Source organism: Mobula hypostoma, chromosome 7 (assembly GCF_963921235.1).
Source record: "Mobula hypostoma chromosome 7, sMobHyp1.1, whole genome shotgun sequence".
NCBI classification, from domain to species: domain Eukaryota; kingdom Metazoa; phylum Chordata; class Chondrichthyes; order Myliobatiformes; family Myliobatidae; genus Mobula; species Mobula hypostoma.
In genome coordinates this window covers 139,280,337-139,302,408 of record NC_086103.1, presented here as the reverse complement: position 1 = coordinate 139,302,408, position 22,072 = coordinate 139,280,337, and the positions used below count along the sequence as shown (strand labels likewise).

The 22,072-nt window shown below is 40.6% G+C and overlaps 1 protein-coding gene across 8 annotated transcripts in view; it reads right to left on the bottom strand.

Moving 5' to 3' along the window:
• atm (ATM serine/threonine kinase) overlaps positions 1-22,072 on the bottom strand; it is a 191,765-nt gene that overhangs the window by 115,991 nt on the left and 53,702 nt on the right. For 4 of the 8 annotated variants that reach the window (XR_010018715.1, XR_010018716.1, XM_063054130.1 and 1 more), the window contains exons 19-25: positions 18,689-18,771; positions 15,633-15,779; positions 14,951-15,026; positions 12,575-12,705; positions 9,915-10,035; positions 6,313-6,483; positions 5,729-5,898 (exon numbers count right to left, since the gene is read on the bottom strand). The exons of 1 other annotated variant lie outside the window; for it this stretch is intronic. Coding sequence is in view for 5 of the 7 variants with exons in the window: in XM_063054130.1 (XP_062910200.1) it covers positions 5,729-5,898; positions 6,313-6,483; positions 9,915-10,035; positions 12,575-12,705; positions 14,951-15,026; positions 15,633-15,779; positions 18,689-18,771 (899 nt within the window). In the remaining 2 variants the exon portion in view is untranslated. Of the gene's footprint in view, positions 1-5,215; positions 5,545-5,728; positions 5,899-6,118; positions 6,207-6,312; positions 6,484-9,914; positions 10,036-12,574; positions 12,706-14,950; positions 15,027-15,632; positions 15,780-18,688; positions 18,772-22,072 lie in introns of those variants that run through there. 3 more of the 8 variants (XM_063054134.1, XM_063054135.1, XM_063054136.1) reach the window with 3 other exon arrangements.

The window sequence follows — 22,072 nt, the reverse complement described above, 5'->3', positions numbered from 1 at the left end:
AGTTATTGCAAAACTTCCTGCAGTACCCCACCATCTCCAAGAGCCTTCTGAGGGCCCTCTTGTCTGTCGGGGTTGGGAGGTCAGCGATAGCCTGCACTGCAGCTTGCATCGCTGCCAGCTGCCCCTGTGTCACCACAATTCCCAGGTAAGTGACCCTCGTGTGGCCGAATTCATTTTTTTCAAGGTTCACTATCAAACTGGCTTCAGACAGCCGTATTAAATTGCCAATACACACCTCTGTGTTCATCAGCCCTTTAGTCACTGAATTACTCAAAAAATATGGGTGTTGTTTACTTGGCTGCCCTATTGTAACCACAATCACCCAACGTCCCAGTTCTTTGCATTTCCTCGGGACAATCAAACACATGGGTGCGAGTCGTTTAATTACTCCTTCTAAAGATTCGCTTTGTTCAGGGATTAAGGGAGAGACCTTATCAGTAGACCTGGCCAAAACAATAGCCTTCTCCCATCTGATCGATCCCATACTAATCTTTTCAAAATGTTTTTTTCCTCTTATCAGGGGGCCCCTAGCTTCATTGATTTCCACGCTAACACCGACTAGGTTTGTTAGCATATCAAAAGCCGGTGACCGTCTCAGTTCGTGTCGGTCATGATCAATAACATTTTTCCCCCTGGGCAGCCGGTAAATCTCTTTCATGATTCCACCAACTGTTTCCTCCAGCACCGCAAAATGTCCACCTCGTGGGCCATGTTAAAAACCTCATCCCCATAACTATTTTGCACCACCCCCCACTCCTCATCTGCGGATACTGTCCTTGATTTCCCTTTCTTCCTTAGCACTTCCTCATCCGCACAATAGCCTACTAGTTCCCTTGTTAAAGCTGTGTCAGAGAGAGCTGTCTCGGCAAAAACCATCAGCCCCTCGTCTCGCTCCTGCGTCTGCACAAATTCTTTCCTGGCTACTGCTACGTCCGTCCCAGCTCCCTCACTACCTCTTATCTCACTACACCCTGTCTCATACAAGGTTGGCAGAAATGTTTCAGCTAAATTCACCATCGCGGGCCCGCGATGAACCTGTGAGTCCATGGGCGGGGCCTCAATGCTGGCAGGCTGACCTGTCAATCTCACGACTGGGAACACGATTCCTCCGGCGATGTCATTACCGAGCAAGACTTCCACGTCTTTCATCGGTAATTCGGACCTCACCCCGATCGTGAATAGTCCAGAGACCAGGTTGCTCTGTAAGTGTATCTGGTGCAAAGGGACTGACTCTGTCCCTTCCCCAACACCTTTGACCTCTACCTCCCCAGTCTGGGTCTCTGAGCTAAACTCTAATACACTCTTCAGTATTAGTGACTGACACGCTCCCGTGTCTCTCCAGATCCGCACGGGAACTGGTTTTAACCTCTCTTTCACTGACACCAGTCCGGCCGAGATAAACCTCTCGCGCCCTTCCTGGACTTTTTCAGACCTGTCCTTCCCCAGCGGTTCGCTTAACAGCTCAATACAGCCATTCAAAATTTCCGCTTTTCCCTTCCCCGTCTCCTTCCTTGGGGCAAAGCACCTGGACGCAAAGTGTCCGACTTTCCCACAATTATAACAGACGACTCCAGGAGACTTCCTACCAGACTGCGCCCGGTCTACCTTATCCTTTTCACTAGTCCCCGGCTTACTTTCTGACTTTTCCGGCGGACTCTCCCCGCCGTCCTGACTACCCTTCTGGTAGCCTTTACTCGGGGCAAACTTCATTTTATGCGTCAACGCATACTCATCCGCTAACTTAGCAGTTGCGGCTAACGTGGCTGCCTCTTTCTCATCGAGGTAGGGTCTCATACCCTCAGGGACACAACCTTTAAACTGCTCAATCAGGATCAGTTGTAGCAGTCTGTCATAAATCCCCCTCTACCCCTTTCGAGGCGCACCAACGCTCACAATATGTCTGCATCTCACGGGCAAACTCCAAATACGTGCCGTCCCACTGCTTCCTCGCATTCCGGAACCTCTGCCGGTATGCCTCCGGGACCAACTCATAAATCCTGAGGATGGCCTCTTTCACCACCTCATACCTCTGGGCATCTTCCGCGGACAAAGCTGAGTAAGCTTCTTGGGCCTTCCCTTTCAGTACACTCTGAAGTAAAACAATCCACTTATCCCTCGGCCAGTCCTGACTTATAGCCACTTTTTCGAAGTGGAGGAAGTACCGATCCATGTCGGTATCGTCAAATGGGGGAACCAGCCTAACCTCCTGGGTCGCCCGGAACCCTCCATCTTGGTTCGGCACGAGCCCCTGCTCTGCCCTTATCTTTAACTTCTCCAGCTCAAATTCCCTTTCCCTCTGTTTCCCTCTCTCTTCTCGCTCCCATTCCCTCTCTTTCTCTTCTCTCTCCAACTGTCTTTCTCTCTCTTCGTGTTCTAACTGCCGTACCCGGAACTCATGCTCGAGTCTCAGTTTTTCAAGCTGTACCTGTACCGCGTCTCCAGCAGGTTTTTCAATAGACACCACCCCCAGCTCACCTTGGGGAAACACACCTTTAGATACATAGTGCTCTACAATAGCTCTGTGTATCTCCTCTCTCCTCATTGTCGACTTCACCTTAGCAAGATTCAACCGTTTGGCCACAGCTACCAATTCCGATTTCCTGACATCCTCTAATGCCTCCAAGGTCGGCGCCTTTATAAATTCCTCAGCCTCCATTTCTGCTGTTTGTCTTTTCTTTCTTTCGGGAATTTTAACCCAATCAATTTACTCCGTCCCAAATTTAGCGTTCAAAATCCCGGACGAGCCGCCACTTATGTTACGTACCCCGTAACTGGGTTGCCAAACCAGCAGAAATGGATCACTCAGTTGGAGTCTGGAGTACTAGAACTAAGGAAGTTTTATTAAAGAAACAAGCAACACAGTAATCGAAAGGATAATAAATGCAACAGTTCAGCGATGATAACCACTCATGTGCACAGAATTAAGATAACAGCATCAATCAAGCTCTATCGTTGTCTAGGGGTAAATGACCAAATTTCAAAGTGACTCAAAGTTCAGTTCGCAGTAATCGTTGCCATGGCGATGGACAATGTGGGGGGAAGAGAGAGATAGAACAGGAACAACTGATCATTCAGAACGGCTTCACTCACAGAGCGGCGAGATTGCTCACAAGCAACTTTTGGGCGGGTCCTTGGTGATGTCACCTGAGGTCACCGACTGTGACCCCTCCTCCAGATGCGGTCGATCCTCTGCAGTGAACCCGGCACCCAGGCAAGGGCGGACACACACCGGGTTCCCGCTGATCGTACCTTTCCACCCTGGTCGTTGTCTGGTACTTCTCACCCACTCGTGAGAGGCACACCGCTTCCAGGGTCTCGTTACCTCGGGTGGCGTGTGTGTCTGTCTTAGCGAACCTGTCCCTTTTTATCCCCCTGCTGGGGTATCGCCTGTCCATCACTTCAAACAGTTCAGGGTTCAAAGGGGGGAGCCGCTCCAGACAGCTCTCTCTCTCTCCCACGTCCCTTCATTACACATCTCCAGACGCTGCTCCATTGTTCCTTATCTCTCCTTCCCCTGAGGGCAGGTGGCAGACCACTTGCTGATGTCACTGATGCTAACCTAGGCCGGCAAACATCTTAATTTTATGTGTATTCTCGTCACAAGGGTAAGACGAAGAAACACATACCAATTCTCATAGAGGGATCAGAAGTGGAGAGAGTGAGCAGCTTCAAGTTCCTGGGTGTCAAGATCTTGAGGATCTAACCTGGTCCCAACATATCGATGTAGTTATAAAGAAGGCAAGACAGCTGCTGTACTTTATTAGGAGCTTGAAGAGATTTGGCATGTCAATAAATACACTCAAAAACTTCTACAGTTGTACCGTGGAGAGCATTCTGACAGGCTGCATCACTGTCTAATATGGAGGGGCTACTGCACAGAACTGAAAGAAGATGCAAAAGGTTGTAAATCTAGTCAGCTGCATCTTGGGTGCTAGCCTGCAAAGTACCCAGGACATCCTTAGGGAGCAGTGTCTCAGAAAGGCAGTGTCCATTATTAAGGATCCCCAGCACCCAGGACATGCCCTTTTCTCATTGTTACCATCAGGTAGGAGGTACAGAAGCCTGAAGGCACACACTCAGCGATTCAGGAACAGCTTCTTCCCCTCTGCCAACCGATTCCTAAATGGACATTGAATCTTTGGACACAACCTCACTTTTTAAAAAAAAATGTATAGTATTTCTGTTTTTGCACATTTTAAAAAATCTATTCAATATACATAATTGATTTACTTGTTTATTATTATTTTTATTTATTTATTATTTTTTCCCTCTCTGCTAGATTATGTATTGCACTGAACTGCTGCTGCTAAGTTAACAAATTTCACATCACATGCTGGTGATAATAAACCCGATTCTGATTCTGAGAGGGAAGAGAACTTATCAGTTATGCAAACGATTAGGTCTCTTTGGAGCAACACACATCAAAGTTGCTGGTGAACGTTCACCAGCAACTTTGATGTGTGTTGCTTGAATTTCCAGCATCTGCAGAATTCCTCGTGTTTGAGGTCTCTTTGGAAATCCAATTGAATTCATTACCTTTTTCTTTCTGTTAGCAATTTTATTTTATCACTCTGAACTATCTTTGCACAGAGGCTCCAAGGGAAGAGAGTAATTGTCAAATTACTGGACAAACAGCCAGAGTTCTGGACCATTGATCCCAACATGCGAGTTCAAATACCACCAACAGCACTGAGGAGTTTTAGAAAACTGCAAGTATTAAAAGCAAAGCTCTTGGATTGCCTTAAAAGCTCCATCTAGTTCACTAAATTCCTCCACCAAAAGAAATTATTTAACCAGTTTGGCCAAAATATTACTCCAGATTCACCCATGTGGTTAATTCTTAGTTTGTTCTTCTGTTCAGTAACAACTAGGGATAAACAATAAATGCCTGCACTGTCAGCAACATCCACATCCTAAGAGCCCGTTAAAAATTCTACAAGTAACCAACAATCTATTTTCAAAAATATATGAACCATTTTCAATTGTCAGATGAGTATTGAGGCTCCCACGGAAATCCTTAAAACATTATTTAACCAAATAATGTTTAGACTCCAATAGTCAAGGAAATAAAATGTGCTCTGCAATCAATTAATAGCTGGTGAGAATACAAATTGAACTGTCTCCTTGTTCTTGGCTAAAATACGTAAACTAAAAGTTCAATATGGGGAGCAGATTGAAAATCTTTCCACACTAATTACTACCATGATGTCAACCATATGCTTAAAACTTAGCGGCTCTGAAATTCTGACAAGCTAAAACACAAGTGGGATCTGTTACAAAATGTAAGTAAAACATGCACATTCCACTGATGTTGGAAAGGGTACACACAGAATGAATAATACAGATGCAATTTTTCTGTCCATTTAATTTCTTAATAAACTGAATAATTATAATCTTTTACTGAGGCAATGTCCTGCTTGCTCACATTTGTAATCTTGGCATGTGCACAAAAAGGAAGGGCCCTGGCCCAAAATGTCGACTATTTATTCATTTCCAAAGGTGCTGAGTTCCGCCTGCATTTTGTGCGTTGCACTTACAGCTCTGCTGAACATAAGAGAAACAATAGACGGTTTGCTTGTCTTAATCTTGATAAACTTAACACCATTTACTTTCAGCATACTTTCTTATACTTAACATTGTTAATGATTTATACATATATTCAGATACATTGTGGAAATACACAATATATCTGAGTTGTAGGTTGAATACAAATGAAAACTCCATTTACCTGTAAAATTCTTCCAGATTAGAACAGTTCAATAGGACGTAAGGGAATGTTGGCAAGTTGTAGTCAGGATCAGACACGGTCAACCATTCATGGATAAGGTAATCTAAATGGGAAACCATGAAGCTTTCCAAGCTACGATACATCAATAACTTGGATGTAGACTCAAGAATCTAAGTAAAAGTAAAACAAAATACATGTAACATGCAAAATAGTACAGCTTTATAAAATTATGAACAAAAATATTCTGTATTTGTTGTTGACTGCTTTATGCAAAAAATAATTGGTTACCACAAAATAACTATGCAGTTCCAGGGTATTTTTGTGCGTCGCAAATACAAATTACTTGTTGCTGTTGAGTTTGATGTGATGTGTTTCCTTTTGCTTCATCAGGTTCTCCTTACTTCTCCAGTTAATTTGTATGATGACTTGAATTAGAGGTGCTGGGAAATCTAAAGATTCCTGCCTAGAGAATATTGATCTTTGATGTGTGTGGATTTGATATGATGAAAGGGAAGGTTTTAACCTCACACATTAAAAAAGACAAATAAGTAAACAATGCCACTTCAATTTCATTTCATTGTTACCTTTTTAACAAGTGTAGGGTCTAACTTGTTCTCCTTTAATGACTGGCAAATAGCAAATAATGCCTGCTTTTCACATATGGGGCTGCAGCACATGACCAATGAAATCACTATAAGCAACGTAGCTCTTCTATTGCACCTCTCATCCTGCAGTTCTTCCGTGGATGCACAATTCTGAAGAAATAAAATGGATGATATATTTTTAAAAGCAATGTTAAAATATACAAACATATGCAAGGCAATTTGGATTTACATTGCCGTATTAATTCAGAATAAATTCTTACAGGATCTCCCAGTAGCCACTCACTTCAACTCTGCTTCCCACTCCCATTCAGATATGTCCATACATGGCCTCATGAGGCTAAACTCAGGTTGGAGGAGCAACACCTTATATACAGTCTAGGTAGTCTCCAGCCCCTTGGTATGAACATAGAATTCTCCAACTTCCGGTAATTCCCTCCCCCTCCCTTCCCCTATCCCTATTTCACTCTGCCCCCTCCCCCAGCTGCCTATCACCTCCCTCATGGTTCCACCTCCTTCTACTACCCATTGTGTTTTCCCCTATTCCTTCTTCACCTTTCCTGCCTATCACCTCCCTGCTTCCCCTCCCCCACCCCTTTATCTTTCCCCTTACTGGTTTTTCACCTGGAACCTACCAGCCTTCTCCTTCCCACCCTCCCCCCACCTTCTTTATAGGGCCTCTGCTCCTTCCCTCTACAGTCCTGACGAAGGGTTCCGGCCCGAAACATCAACCAATCTTTTTCATGGATGCTGCCTGATCTGCTGAGTTCCTCCAGCATGTTGTGAGTGTTGCTTTGACCCCAGCATCTGCAGATTATTTTGTGTTTAAAATTCTTACACTAATTTTGAGAGGTATTAGGAAGAGGCTGATTAAATAAGAATGGAAGTGCTTAGGAATGGGTAATCAAAAGCTATGGTGCAGAGTTCAACATTAAAAGGACAAATAAAAGTGGAGATGCAGGAGAGGAAGCATCAGGACCTAGTTTCAAAAGAATGGGGAGTTGTTGGGGGGATGGGGGGGGGTCTAAAGATTAGAGACAGTGATAAAACAAGGCACCAGCCAATTAAGCACAAGATGGGAATACTGACCAGATTTCCCAACAGATTAAATTTAAGGTAATAATTTAAGGAGGGAAAAGAGGCCTGCTGATGGAGAAGTAAAAGCAAATGTTCTAATAATACTAACTTTTGGGAGTGAATTAACTATAACTGAAAATTAGACAATAACTATTTGGATCTGGTTTGTCCCATTTTCTGCATATAGAGTTAATTGCCAAGATTTGAGTTTACGATTTTGTGTTACATGGATACTTAATATTCCAGACAATAAACTGTCATCTAAGGTACATTATTAATGTAATGTCAGACTGCCATCTATGGTTCACATTGGGAATAAAAACAAGTGTCTTCCTCAATTAGTCAGGTAACTGGAACAATAGTGTCTATTGGGAGTAATGTAACAATTATAATATATTTCCATTCCTACCATTTTAAATACAAACAGGAATGAATAATAGAAAAGTTAATTAAAATGCTATATTAAGATATATAAAGAGCTACATATTTTTAAAAATCTAGACTTGGCAATTTTAAAGCCGTGATTTTAAAATAATCACTGCCTACTTTCTCTATCTATACTTCTGTTGGATATTTTCAATCCTGACAACATTAAAACAAAAGCAGCAATATTTATGTTCATGCTTTTAAAGAATTTTGGTAGAGTATGCATTGGAAAAGGAGCATCATATCTAACTTGAGTTCTGCCCTTGCTGAAGTTCATGCGTGCAGATTTCTAGTTGAGGCTAATGGCCATGCTCCACAATGGCAGCTATTCTGATAAACCAAAGTAACTCAATGTGATTTCTCTGATCTGTAAAGTTCAGCAAATGAGCAAAAAAAACTGCCTGGAGAGATGTAAAAACTTATGGTGAGTCACCAGAAAAAGAAAGGAAGAACCCAGTTACTTAAATTTATCAAATATATGACATTGTGGTAATGTAAGCACACTAGGCATTAAGAAAATTGTAGCAAGGAAAGCCAAAAAGAAAAAAAAAGACAAGAATCACAGCCAGAAAATAAAGAACTTGATTCAAATCAAATTAACCCATCACATTTGTCAATGTAAGAATTTTACTATGGTGGAAAAAAAAAGGAACAATTGACAGCATCACTTTACACTGAACGTAAGTTTAATCACTTAACACTATAGGGCAGGGGTCCCCAACCTTTTTTGCAATGCGGACCGGTTTATTATTGACAATATTCTTACGGACCGGCCGACCCGGTGGGGGTGGCGGGGGGGGGGGGGAGGGTTGCCAACGGACAAGAGTAGCAATCAAATACGTTGTGTTTACCCCAGAAAGACTACAATGACCATGAAGCCTTGCGCGGCACCAGTGTGCACAGTGCCAATTTTTTTCTACAAATTGTTTTTGGCGATTCTGTTCGTGGGGGTGGGAGGTGTTAATCATGACCAGAATATAGGTGATGTAGTGGCTAATACACTCAATTTCATTTCTAAAAGGGTTTATCTAATGAATTTAATATTAAACACAGAGCGCATATCTTCCTCGCATGAACATAGTGATAAGTCAATTATCAGGGGAGGACAGGGGAGCTTGAAGTAAGTGTTGAACAAACTTCTAGTAGAAGTGGCAGAGGCAGGTTCGATATTATCATTTAAAGAAAAATTGGATAGGTATATGGACAGGAAAGGAATGGAAGGTTATGGGCTGAGTGGAGGTCGGTGGGACTAGGTGAGAGTCAGGGTTCGGTATGGACTATATGGGCAGAGATGGCCTGTTTTCGTGCTGTAATTGTTATATGGTTATATAAGTCACTTATAAGTCAATATCATCCTAACATTTTAAATAACGTTTGGATATTAAACACACAGCACATATTTTCCCCGTATGAACATATAAAATTCATTGCAACACACCAATATCGCTGAACCAGTGGGAGCCCGGGGCTTGTTTCCCTGCAACAAGACGGTGCGATCGAAGGGTGGTGGGAGACAGTGATACTCAGAGGGGATTCCTTATGTCCAATCTATTCCGCAATTTAGTTTTCGTTGCATTCATTGCAGATATGTTGGAAATGGAAGCAACGTTTTCTATGCTTTCGTGGCTATCTCAGGATATTTAGCCTTGACTGATCCAGAATGCCGGCAGAGATGTTATGTCAAATATACTTTTCAGCCTGCTGTCATTTGCAAACTCAAGGAGTTGATCTCCTTCCCGCGCTGACATGGATGACGCATGCATAATGACCTCGCGTCAGTTCAAGCTCAACAGTGGGCGTGACAGGGAATGAGGAAAGGTGCAGCTGACTCATATCACCAAATCATATTGTTTCCTCGCGGCCCGGTAGCACATGCTTTGCGGCCCGGAGGTTGGGGACCGCTGCTATATGGTACATGAGCCAGCAAACAACAAGGGAATGGAGGAACACCAAAAAACTGGATTAGATTAGATTACCTCTTTCTGAAGTTTTGTCAGGACATACCTGAAATAAACTAATTGATTGTAAGAATAATACACACAGTTTGAAAATCAAATTTAAAAACAAGGAAGTGAAGTTACCTGACATCTCATTCCTGATTGTACTTTCATATACACATTTTCAAAGGCTTTCTGCTGCAGTTTCACAGGAAGGGCTTTCAGCTTTACAGATGAATCGTGTACCTGGTTCTCCTGGAAAAGACTGGAGAGAAACAAATTGTTTAAGTTTAATAAATAGTCACCCAGTTCAACTTTGCTAAAAGCCCCATACAATGAACCAATAAATGAACACACATGAAATATACTTTCACATAGTAGTCTGTGCAAATATGAGTATGTTCAATTGATCAATATTTATGTTAGAATTTTGAAAAATCTTTGCAAAAATCTGAAATAAGAATAGAAAATGTTGGAAATACTCAGCAGTTCAAGTAGCTTCTGCAGAAAGAGAAATTAATAATATTTTAGGTCCAACCCTCTTTTTCAAAACTGAGAATGAAAGGAAACAGTTCAGTATTCTAGTAACAGTGAAGGTGGGAAGGACAGGTAGATCAAAGGGAATACTGTATCTCTGACTAATTGAAGCCAAAAGAGTAAAATTCAGATTACACTCCTTTGTTTGTACAATATATCACTAATGCAACAGATTGTGTGATGTACCCAGTAAGTAAGACAATAAAATTGAAGCTCTCTGAGATTTTGACTTGCTTTTCCTTCTTCAGTTAGTATAATCTGGCCCGCTGGGCATGTTAATCTGCCTAACTCTTAGTAACGCGTTATACATACAAAGTAGTACAATCCAAGTCACAAGGTCACATTAAATCAGGGGTCCCCAAACTTTTTTGCACCGTGGACCGGTTTAATATTGACAATATTCTTGCAGACTGGCCGACCGGGTGGGGGGGGGAGGGGAGGGGTGTTAATAGGTGATAAGTCAACTACAAACATGTGTCATTTATAAGTGGCTAAAACACTCAATTTCGTTTCGAAAGGGGTTTATCTAACAAATTTAACGTGAAACACACAGCGCATATTTTCCTCGCATGAAAATAGTGATAAGTCAATTATAACAGTGGTCCTCAACCCCCAGGCCACGAAGAATGCAGCAGTGGTTGGAACGCACCCAGCACACCTTCAAGAAAAAAGCCAAAATAAACAAGCTAATTGATTAGGTGCTGCCCGGCACGTAATCAATTAGCTTGTTTATTTCGGCTTCTTTCTTAAAGATGTGCTGGGTGCGTTCCAGCTACCGCTGTACCGCTGCATTCTTTGCAGCCCAGAAGTTGGGGACCACTGAATTATAAGTTACTTATAAGCCAATAGCATCATAACATTTTAAGTAACGTTTGGATATTAAACACACAGCGCATGTTTTCCTCGTATGAACATATAAAATCATTGCAACACGCCAATATCGCTGAATCAGTGGGAGCCCTGGGCTTATTTTCCTGCAACAAGACGGTTCCATCGAGGGGTGATGGGAGACAGTGATACTCAAAGGGGGTTCCTTATGTCCAGTCTATTCCGCAATTTAGTTTTCATTGCATTCAATGCAGAAAATTCCGCTTCACAGCGATATGATGCTGGAAATGGAAGCAACGTTTTCAGTGCTTTCGTGGCTATCTCAGGATATTCAGCCTTGACTTTGATCCAGAATGCCGGCAGAGATGTTATGTCAAACATACTTTTTAGCCCATCGTCATTTGCAAGCTCGAGGAGTTGATCTTTTTCCCACACTGACATGGATGATTCACCAGAAACATTCACAAATGGGTCACGGACCCATTCCTTTGCACGTCTTGGGTCATTTGCATCTTGGGTCACTGATGACCTCGCGTGCGTTAAAGTTCAACAGTGGGTGTGACAGGGAATGAGGAAAGGTGCAGCTGACTCATATCGCCAAATCATATTGTTTCCTCACAGCCCGGTACCAGTCCGCAGCCCGGTGGTTGGGGACCACTGCATTAACTCATTTGGTCTCATTCCATCAGAGTTTCACTCTTGTCTAGAGACTGTCTATTTGGTGAGAATATTCAATGGCATATTAAGGACAATTTCTACAAAACTGGTCATAATTCAGCATAAATGCCAATCTAACACAGAGGTACAAGATAAATACTGATGTAATAAGCTCATAAAAACACTAACGTAGTGAAGTTTTCTTCACAGTCTTGAAGAGAGTTCAGGAAACTTCAACATTTGGCCCATATTGTTATCTGTCTGATTGTTGTTTCTGTTTCTCTAAGCAGAAAAAGTCCTACTTTCTGCATTTTCATTGATTAACATACTACACCAAAAATCTTTACTTCAACACTGGTAAAATAATCCCAAAGAAACTTCCTCTTCCCACCATTATATAAAACTCCATAATAAAAGAGAAAATATTGTTGGTCACTCAGCTACCATAAAATAACCAAGTAATTTAAGTTGATGATAGCAACTGGTACTGATAAGAGAAAAAATAATCAAAAGATTTCTCGAAAAGTTGTTTTTATTAGAATATTCAAGGAGGAAAGATGGGCATACAAGTTTATGGAAGAACTACAAAGTTTGCAGATTTCACAGTTGAATCACATCATTTGACAAAGAAACAGTTAATTCAAATGGAAATTAGGAAGCATTCTTTTCTATAAGGCATAAATAGTTTTACATGATCATCATTTTAATTTGATAAAAGCCATTTCACCTCTGGTATTAATTATGATGCTTCAGTAAACATTTCTTAAAACCACAAAAATTACCTGCTAATAGACATAGCTGTCAGCATGCGAATCTGATGGTGACTGTCTGCAAGGAACTCTGTGTAGACTTCAGAGACAGGTAATTCTTCACTTCTGGTGGAAAGTACAGTCCATTTTGAATGTGGGTCTTTCTGAAGGTACGTAACAAAACTAAATGTAAACACCAACGATCAGTCAAACTGAAAAACCCAAAACAAGTAATAAGCAAATAGGCTCAAAATACTCCATCTGAATTTTGAATATACCAAAAGGTACTTATCGATGCATTATCCGAAATCTATTTATTATACCTATTAAAAAGACAATGGGGTGATTCTGTTCTATATTACACAATGCAACTTAAACATTGCATAATGAAATAAATACTACTTATGAAAATTTAATAATATTTTCAAAATACTGATAACAATTGAAAATAAAATTGTAAAATGTCCGAAGTACTCAGTAGGTCAAACAGCATCTTTGGAAAAATGAAAGAGTTAACGTTATAGGTTGAAGACTCTTTGTCAAAATAAATCACTTCTCTCACTTTTGTTATTCATGTATTAATTGAAACGGTGAAAATATCTGATAACATTATGGAACTGTTCAAAATGCCATGTATGAAGATATCAGAAACACTATAGTATTGCAATCTGGTCTTGTTCACGAGCAGAAAATGTCATTAAAGGTTATTAGATAAAACCATAGGTTTAGAGTAATACATCAGCACCAATAGAGTACTGGTTAAATGCTGGAAGGCAGAGAGTATGAATAAATAGGTTTAATGTACACAGCAGTCCTCGGAATGCAGCGTTCTCCAAAGTACAGGCTTTGGCAAGTAGGGTCCAAGGAAAAATCACTTGAGCTTTTTGCTCAATGTTAAACAAGGATGAATAGTGTGCTTCTTCTAAGACTCTGTTTGTAAGTTATTAATGAGCTTGAAGCATCAGCAAGAAGGCACAGCTTGTCCTGTTTCTAGAAAACGAAGTGGATCAAATGCACACAAGTATCAGCAGAGAAACATTTTTAGAGATTGTGAGCTAACATAAGACATATGATATACAAAAGAAGTAGTAATCCAAAGTAAAAACAATTAATCAGAGTAAAATCAATTAGAATGAAAAGAGAGCAAACTGGAAACCTAAATGAAATAGCAGAACAATGGAATCTATTTTTGGATCCGGTACATTTGTAGAAAAAGGCTACAAGTGATGGTTTGCAGATATAATAACATCCATGGAGGAGTGGGGTAGGCTATGAAGGATACAAGTAGGAACTTGCACCTGGATGCTGAGGGCAATGGTAAGTAAATATTTTGCATCCTCCTCTTACTAGGGACGGGGTACTTCCAAAGTAAAAGTAAAAGTGAAAGTGGAGAGAGATGAGACCCTAATTGTCAGCATGAAGATATTAGAGAAGCTGGCTGAATGCAAAATAGGTAAGTCAGCAATGAGTTACATCTTAGGATTTTGAGGGAAGTACAGGAAGAAATTGTGGGGAGTGGTGGAGATTACTTGCCTGTTCAATAAAAGCAAGAAGGGTAAGCCTAGTAAATACAGGCCAGTCAGTTTAACCTAAATGCTGGGAAAACTTTTAGAAATATTGATCCAAGATAGAATTAATAGTCAGCTGGAGAAAAATAGATCAATTAAAACAAGCTTTCATGGATTTGGAAAAGGGAAGATGTATTTATCCAATTTGTTGGAATTTTTTGATGAGTAATGGATAGAATTGATGACAGTAATGGAAGCAGTAGAAGTGGTGTGCATGGATGTCCAGAAAGCTACTGATGAGGTGCCAGTAAATATGAAGCACGTGATATAAAAAGGACAAATGACGGCATGGATACAAAGTTGCCATGTAATGGAGAACAGAGTCGAGATGAACGGCTCTTCGTTGAATTGGAGGAAGGTAAATATTAGGGTTGCCCAGGGCCTGTTGTTAGGTTGGCAGGAAAGATGCTGAGAGGCTATTCTTGGTGGATCCTTCACAGCAAAAAGAAGGATAAAATCTTGGAATAAAGTCCGGTAATTTAGGACTGAGATTAAATAACTTTATGAAGAAGAGTGATTGTAAATTTATGGAATTCTCTATCCCAAGTATCAATGGATCTTCAGGTCACTGACAACTTTAACAACTGAGACTGTCAGATTTTGAAGCACCGAGGAGAGTAGAGGACATGATGATGGGGCAAAAACATGAGCTTCAGGAGCAGGATTGCCAGAACTTTACTGAACTGAGAATCAGGCTCAAATCTTACTCCTGCTTCAATTCCTTAATGTTCTTATTAGCAAGATTATGTGGTGATCATTTATACACAGTTAATTATTCAAACAAATGATAAATTTTGGTTATTTGTTACCTGAATATAAAACACACACGTAATTGACTTACTTCAAGTAGGGCTTTCATACATTTTACTAGAGCAGTTCTCACTTGTGTGTTACATTTTCCTTCTTTGCTTAGGTGCCTATTATAAATAACGAACAGTAGGAGTAAAGAGTAAATATGAATGTTTAAGTATGAGTAAGTGAGTAAGTAAGACACTCTCCAGCATATCTCAGCAACCTATAATATCCCAACCGAATCTCTATATTCGCAAACACGAGATAATCTGCAGTTGCTTGAATCTCTATATTGTCTGCTTTCACATTTTATCCCCTGTTCGTGATAGCCATAAATGTGACTAACGACTGTCACTCAAAGGACAATGAATCAAAGATTCATAATATTCTGACAGAAGATTTTTTTCCTGATGTCACTCTTAAATGGCTGACCTCTTACATCTCCGTATAATATGTCCTTTAATTTTAGAACCTCCAATCAGAAATGGCTTTGGTAGTGCAGTAAAACGTGAGTACAATACACAGAAATTTACTGGAGTAAAATCGAGAGTTCTGGTCTAATGACTCAGACACGTAAGTCTGAACCTCTTTAAGGCATTACCTTAGGCCCATTAAAGAATTCTAGCATTTAAAAGCTAGCATGGCTAAAGTGACCAGACAGTATTACCTAGTTTACTAAAGGTCCACTAAGTAAAAGGTCAGATGGACAAAGGGGCACAAAGTATACGTACCAGAATGCTCCAATTGCCTTCAGTAGTATTCCTCGAATATCAGCCATTTCATCAGAATCAATGTCATGTGCTGATAGTGATGGAAGAATGTGTGTTAGGATTACTGAACAAATGTCTTGATCACATCGATATGCAGAACACAAGTTCCTAGATAAACAGAAACCAAATTACAAAATGACACTACAGACAATTCTTACATATACAATGCCTTGAAAAAGTATTCAGCCCCCACAACTATTTTCACATTTTATTCTCTCATTTTCTAGACTTAAAATATATTAAACTAAGATTTTTTGAGCTAATCTGCAAGACATCATGCATCATGTCAAATCAAAAGAAAAATTCCAAAACTTGTCAACAATTTACTAAAGATTAAAACCCAAAATTGTAAGGCTGAAAAAGTATTCACCCCCTTTGTAATTACTAAGCTAACTTCCTTCAGGTACAATACTGTATATTACCTGACCAACTCACCCAATTTGTTGATGTAGGAAATTGGAGGATCACGTTTTCAATCAATTCATAAGAATAAATACCCTCTCTATTTGTAAGGTCCAACAGTATGGTAGATTTTCAACAGACCAAACCAAAATGAAGACAAAAGCGCATTCAAGTCAAGTCACAGAAATGAAAATAGAGCAGCACAAATCTAGGGAAAGGTACAAGACCATCTCAAAAGCACTGAACATACCTCGGAGCTCAGTTCAGTCCATTATGAAAAAGTGTCAATCCAGAGCCACACTGCTGAGGTCAGGCTGCCCCTCTAACCTTAGTCGCCACAGAAGAATAGCACTTGTAAGAGGCTACTGTGATGCCAACAGTCACTCTGAGTGAGCTGCAGAAGTCAGTGACTGCAACTGGAGATGAAGTTCATGGATCCACAATCTCTAAAGAGTGTGCTATGGAAGAGTGGCAAGGAAGAAGACCTGGCTAAAAAAAATGCATATTCTTGCCCAATAGGAAGAAGGTCTTGAGGTGGAACTTTTTGGCCTCAACACTAACCAGTAGGTGTGGCATAAATTTAATACTGTTATCAGCCAGGTAACACCATTTCTGTTGTAATGTATAGTGAGGTAGCATGCTTTGGGATGTTTTTTAGCAGCAGAGACTGGAAATCTGGTCTGGATTAATGAGAAGATGAATGCTGCTAAATACTGAGAGATCCTGGATAAAACTCTGCTAGCCTCTGTCAGAGCTTAAATTGGGGAGGTAGTTCATCTTTCAGCAGAATTATCTGCAGCTTAATGTGAAAAAGCCTAAGGAGCTGGTGGTAGACCTGAGGAGAACTAAGGCACCGGTGACCCCTGTTTTCATCCAGGGAGTCAGTGTGGACCTGGTGGAGGATTACAAATACCTGGGGATACGAATTGACAATAAACTGGACTGGTCAAAGAACACTAAGGCTGTCTGCAAGAAGGGTCAGAGCCATCTCTATTTCCTGAGGAGACTGAAGTCCTTTAACATCTGCCAGACGATGCTGAGGATGTTCTACAAGTCTGTGGTGGCCAGTGCTATCATGTCTGCTGTTGTGTGCTGGGGCAGCAGGCTGAGGGTAGCAGACACCAACAGAATCAACAAACTTATCCGTAAGGCCAGTGATGTTGTGGGGATGGAACTGGACTCTCTCACGGTGGTGTCTGAAAAGAGGATGCTGTCTAAGTTACATGCCATCTTGGTCAATGTTTCCCATCCACTACATAATGTACTGGGTGGGCACAGGAATACATTCAGCCAGAGACTCATTCCACTGAGATGCAGCACAGAGCGTCATAGGAAGTCATTCCTGCCTGTGGCCGTCAAACTTTACAACTCCTTCCCTTGGAGGGTCAGACACCCTGAGCCAATAGGCTGGTCCTGGACTTATTTCCTGGCATAATTTACATATTACTATTTAATTATTTATGGTTTTATTAATGGTGCAACTGTAACAAAAACCAATTTCCCCCGGGATCAATAAAGTATGACTATGAGACAACGACCCAAAACACACTGCCACAGCAATATGGAGTGACCTCAGATGAAAAAAAAATTGATGTCCTTGAATGGCCCGGTCAGAGTCCTGACCTTAAATCAATCGAACATCTCTGGCAAGACCTCAAGATTGCTGCTCCACTGCCGCTCCCCAACTAACCTGGCACAGATTGAGCAATTCTGCAAGGAAAAATAGGGAAATCTTGCTCCATCACATTGTGCAAGGCTAATAGGGACTTATTTAAAAAACCTATTGGCTGTAATAGCTGCGAGAGGTGGTTCATTGAGCAAAGGGGGAGGAATACTTTTGAACTGCTAACATTTCAGTTTTTGAATTATTAGTTTTTCACGCTTTACAATTTTCCATATTTTTGAGCTCTGCTTTGAAAAATGGAGCACGTGATTCACAAATAAAAATTGTCAGTGAAATTGATCAAAATCTCTGCTGTAATGTTAATTTATGTGAACCAAGGGTTGGGGGCTGAATATTTCTACAAGGCACTCACTGTACATCACACGTCACAAATGCAATTCTTTGGCGTACAAATAAAGTACGTTTGTACTTTACAAATCACTCAAACTGCAATTGTTTTGCAAAAATATCAAACTTTTGAAGAACAATCATCTCCAAATATCAGGTCAATGCATAATAATAAGATTTTAGCTAATAAAATCTATTTGGGAGATTTCCAAGTGAATGCACATGTTCTAGTATCAGTTAAAAACATGTTAAACAAAAGTCAAAAAGGAATTATTAAAATTCACACAATTGGACTATTGGAGCTTATTTTTGTTTCAGAAATTTTTACATTGAATGGTTTACACTGAAAGCATGTCTATACTATTAGCAAGTTTGATAGTTATATAATTAAGAGAGATTTGCAACAGAACATTTTTATCAGCTTCATTTTGCTAATGTAGTACAATTACTAACGCAATGATTTGAATTGCAGCCGCCTTGTACAGGTATCAATCAGTGGCTTCGCAGAGCTTCAATGGCTGGACACTAGTTTAAATCTTGGATTACAATATTGCCATTCAAATTCCTCGTTGTCGCAGGTTTGCAAAAAAAAAGTATTACTTACAAGAGTGGGTTCAGAAGGATGGCAAAATCACTAGAAGGTAGAATGCCTTCTTCTGATGGGAGCTCTTTTAACAGGATTAAGTACTGCAGGATCAGATAAACAAGACAAATTAGCAAGGACAGTTCTAGAGACAACTCAAGAAGGCAAAACTGTGCCTATTACTGTGCAAAAGACACCAATTGCTAATGCTGTAAGGAACAGAAAATCTACTACATGAAATGCTTCTGAACAAGAAACAGCAAGGATAAGACGACCCTGTTGGGAGTTATATACAGGACTCTGAACAGTAGCCAAGATGTGGAGCACAAATTATAATGCAAGGTAAAAAAGGCATGTAAAAAGGGAAATGTTACGATAGTCATGTGGGATTTCTCTATGCAGATACACTGGAAAAATCTGGTTGGTGCTGGATCTCCTGAGAGACAGTTTGTAGAATCCTATGAGATGGCTTTTTTCCTTATGGGACAAATCTCAGGTCTGCACAGTGTGTACAAACTTCGATAATAAATGTACTCTGAATCTTTCAGAGCAGCTTATGGTTGAGCCCATTAGGGAAAAAGCATTGCTGGATTGGGTGTTGTGTAATGAACCAGATTTGATTAGAGAGCTTAAGGTAAGGAAATTCTTAGGAGGCAGTGATCATTATATGATTGTATTCACCCAACAGTTTGAGAGGGAGAAACTAAAATCAGATGTATCAGTATTACAGTGGAGTCAAGTCAACAACAGAAGCATGAGAGTAGCTAGCCAAAGTTGACTGGAAGGGGACACTCTCAGGGATGATGACAGAACAGAACTGGCTGGAGTTTCTGGGAGCAATCTGGAAGGTGCGGGATAGATCCATCCCAAAGATGACGTATTCTAAAGGGAGGATGAGCCAACTGTGGCTGACAAGGGGAGTCAAAAACAGCATAAAAACAAATGGGCAGGCACATAATAGAACCAAAATTAGTGGGAAGCTAGAGGATTGGGAAGCCTTTAAAAACCAAAAAGCAGTAAGGAGAGAAAAGAAAAATTATGAAAGTAAAGTAGCCATTAATGTTAAAGAGGATAGTAAAAGATTTTTTCAGATATATGAATAGTTAGAGAGGTGAGAGTGTTTATCAGAACACTGGAAAATAATGCTGAAGAGGTACAGTACTGTGCAAAAGTGTTAGACACATACATATATATATCTAGGGTACCTTAGACTTCTGTATTTATCAATGTGGACCAGACTGTGAGCTTATAAATCTGGTGTGAGCAAAAGATGTTGGGAATGGTGAGGGTGGAACACTGCGGGAGAGGTGTGGGACAAGTGACAGAGAAGGAGTGTCAGGGGTGGGGGTTGGCACCAATGCAGATACGCCTAGCCCTGAGACACCAAGCGAGGTCATTTGATTCCAAGCATTTGGTTTATTCATCATTACAGAATGTCTCCCTGGTGCTTTTCCCAACCATGATTCCCCTCTCTCCACCACCCTTAGTCCACAACAGAGACGCATATGAGAATTAGGTTGATCATCACTCACATATGTCATTGAAATTTGTTCTATTTTGCAGCAACAGTACAGTGCAATATATAAAATTACAACAGTACCCATATGTGCCTAAGACTTTTGCACAGTACAGAAGTAATGGAGAACAAAGATATGGCAGATGCACTCAATAAGTATGTTGCATCAGTCTTCACTATGGAAGACACCAGCAGTATGCCAGAAATTTGAGTGTCAGAGGTAGAAGTGAACGTACTGTGGTTGCTTTTGGATACTGAACCACTGAACACTACCTCACTTTATTTGCACTACTTATTTAATTTAACATATGTATATATTATGTATTGAAATGTACTGCTGCTGCAAAACGAACAAATTTCACAACATATGCCAGTGATGTTAAACCTGATTCTGATTTTACCAGGAAGATGGTGCTTGGGAATCTGAAAGGTCTATAGGTAGATAAGTCAGCTAGTCCAGATGGAGTGCACCTGTTGTTCTCAAAGAGGCAGCTGAAGACATTATAGAGGCATTAGTAGTGATCTTTCAAAAGTTACAAAATACTGGAATGGTTCTGGGTGTCTGGAAAATCGCAAATGTCACTACACTCTTAAGGAAGAGGCAAAAGACATGAAATTATTGATGAGTTAGCCTGACTTCAGTAGTTAGGAAAATGTTGGGAGTTCATTATTAAAGATGAGGTTTCAGGGAATGTGATAAAATAGACTGAAATCAAGATGGTTTCCTTAAGGGGAAATCTTGCCTGACAAATATGTTGGAATACTGAGGAAATAAAAGGCGGGATGGACAAACGAGAGTCAGTGAATGTTGTTTACTTGGATTTTCAGAAGGTCTTAACAAGGTGCCACACATGAGGATGCTAAACAAGATAAGAGCCCATGGTATTACAGGCAAGATACTAGCACGGATAGAAGACTGGCTGACTGGCAGGAGGCAAAGAGTGGGATGGGAATAAAGGAGGCCTTTTCTGGTTGTCTGCCAGTGACTAGTGGTGTTCTGCAGAGATCAGTGTTGGGACCACTTCTTTTCGTGTTATATGTCAATGATTTTGATGATGAAATAGATGGCTTTGTGGCTCTGTTTGCGAATGATAACAAGATAGATGGAGAGGAAGGTAGTGTTGAGGAAGCAGGGAGTCTGCAGAAGGATTTAGACAAATTAGGAGAATGGGCAAAATGGTGGTGGTCAGAATATAGTGTAGTGAAGTCTATGGTCATGCAGTTTGGTAAAAGGAATGAAGGCAGAGAGTATTTTCTAAATAGGGAGAAAATTCAGAAATCTTAGTTGTAAAGGAACTTGGAAGTTCTTGTACAAGCACCTTCTCCTTAGCAATCCTAAAGGTTAACTTGCAGGTTGCGGGAGTGGTAAGGAAGGCAAATACAATATTAGCATTCACTTTGAGAGGACTAGAATATAAAAGCATGAATGTAACGCTGAGGCTTTATAAAGCACGGTCAAACTGCACTTGGAGAATTGTGAGCTATTTTGGACCCTTACCTAAGAAAGGATGTGCTGACATTGAAGAGGATCCAGAGGGGGTTCATGAGAATAATACCAGGAATGAAAGGGTTAATATATGAGGAGCGTTTGATGGCTCTGGGCCTGTATTCACTGTTGAGAAGAAAGGGGAGGGGGAAATATCACTGAAACCTATCGTATATTGAAAAGCCTAGACAGAGTGGACGTGGAAAGGATGCTTCCAACAGCTTGGGAGTCTAGGAGCAGAGGGCACAGCCTCAGAATACAAGGACATCTCTTTCGAACAAAGATGAGGAGGAAGTTCTTTAGCCAGAAGATGGCAAATCTGTGGAATTCATTGCCATGGATAGCAGTCATTGAGTAAATTTAAAGTGGAAGTTGATAGTTCTTGATTAGTAAGTGCTATGGG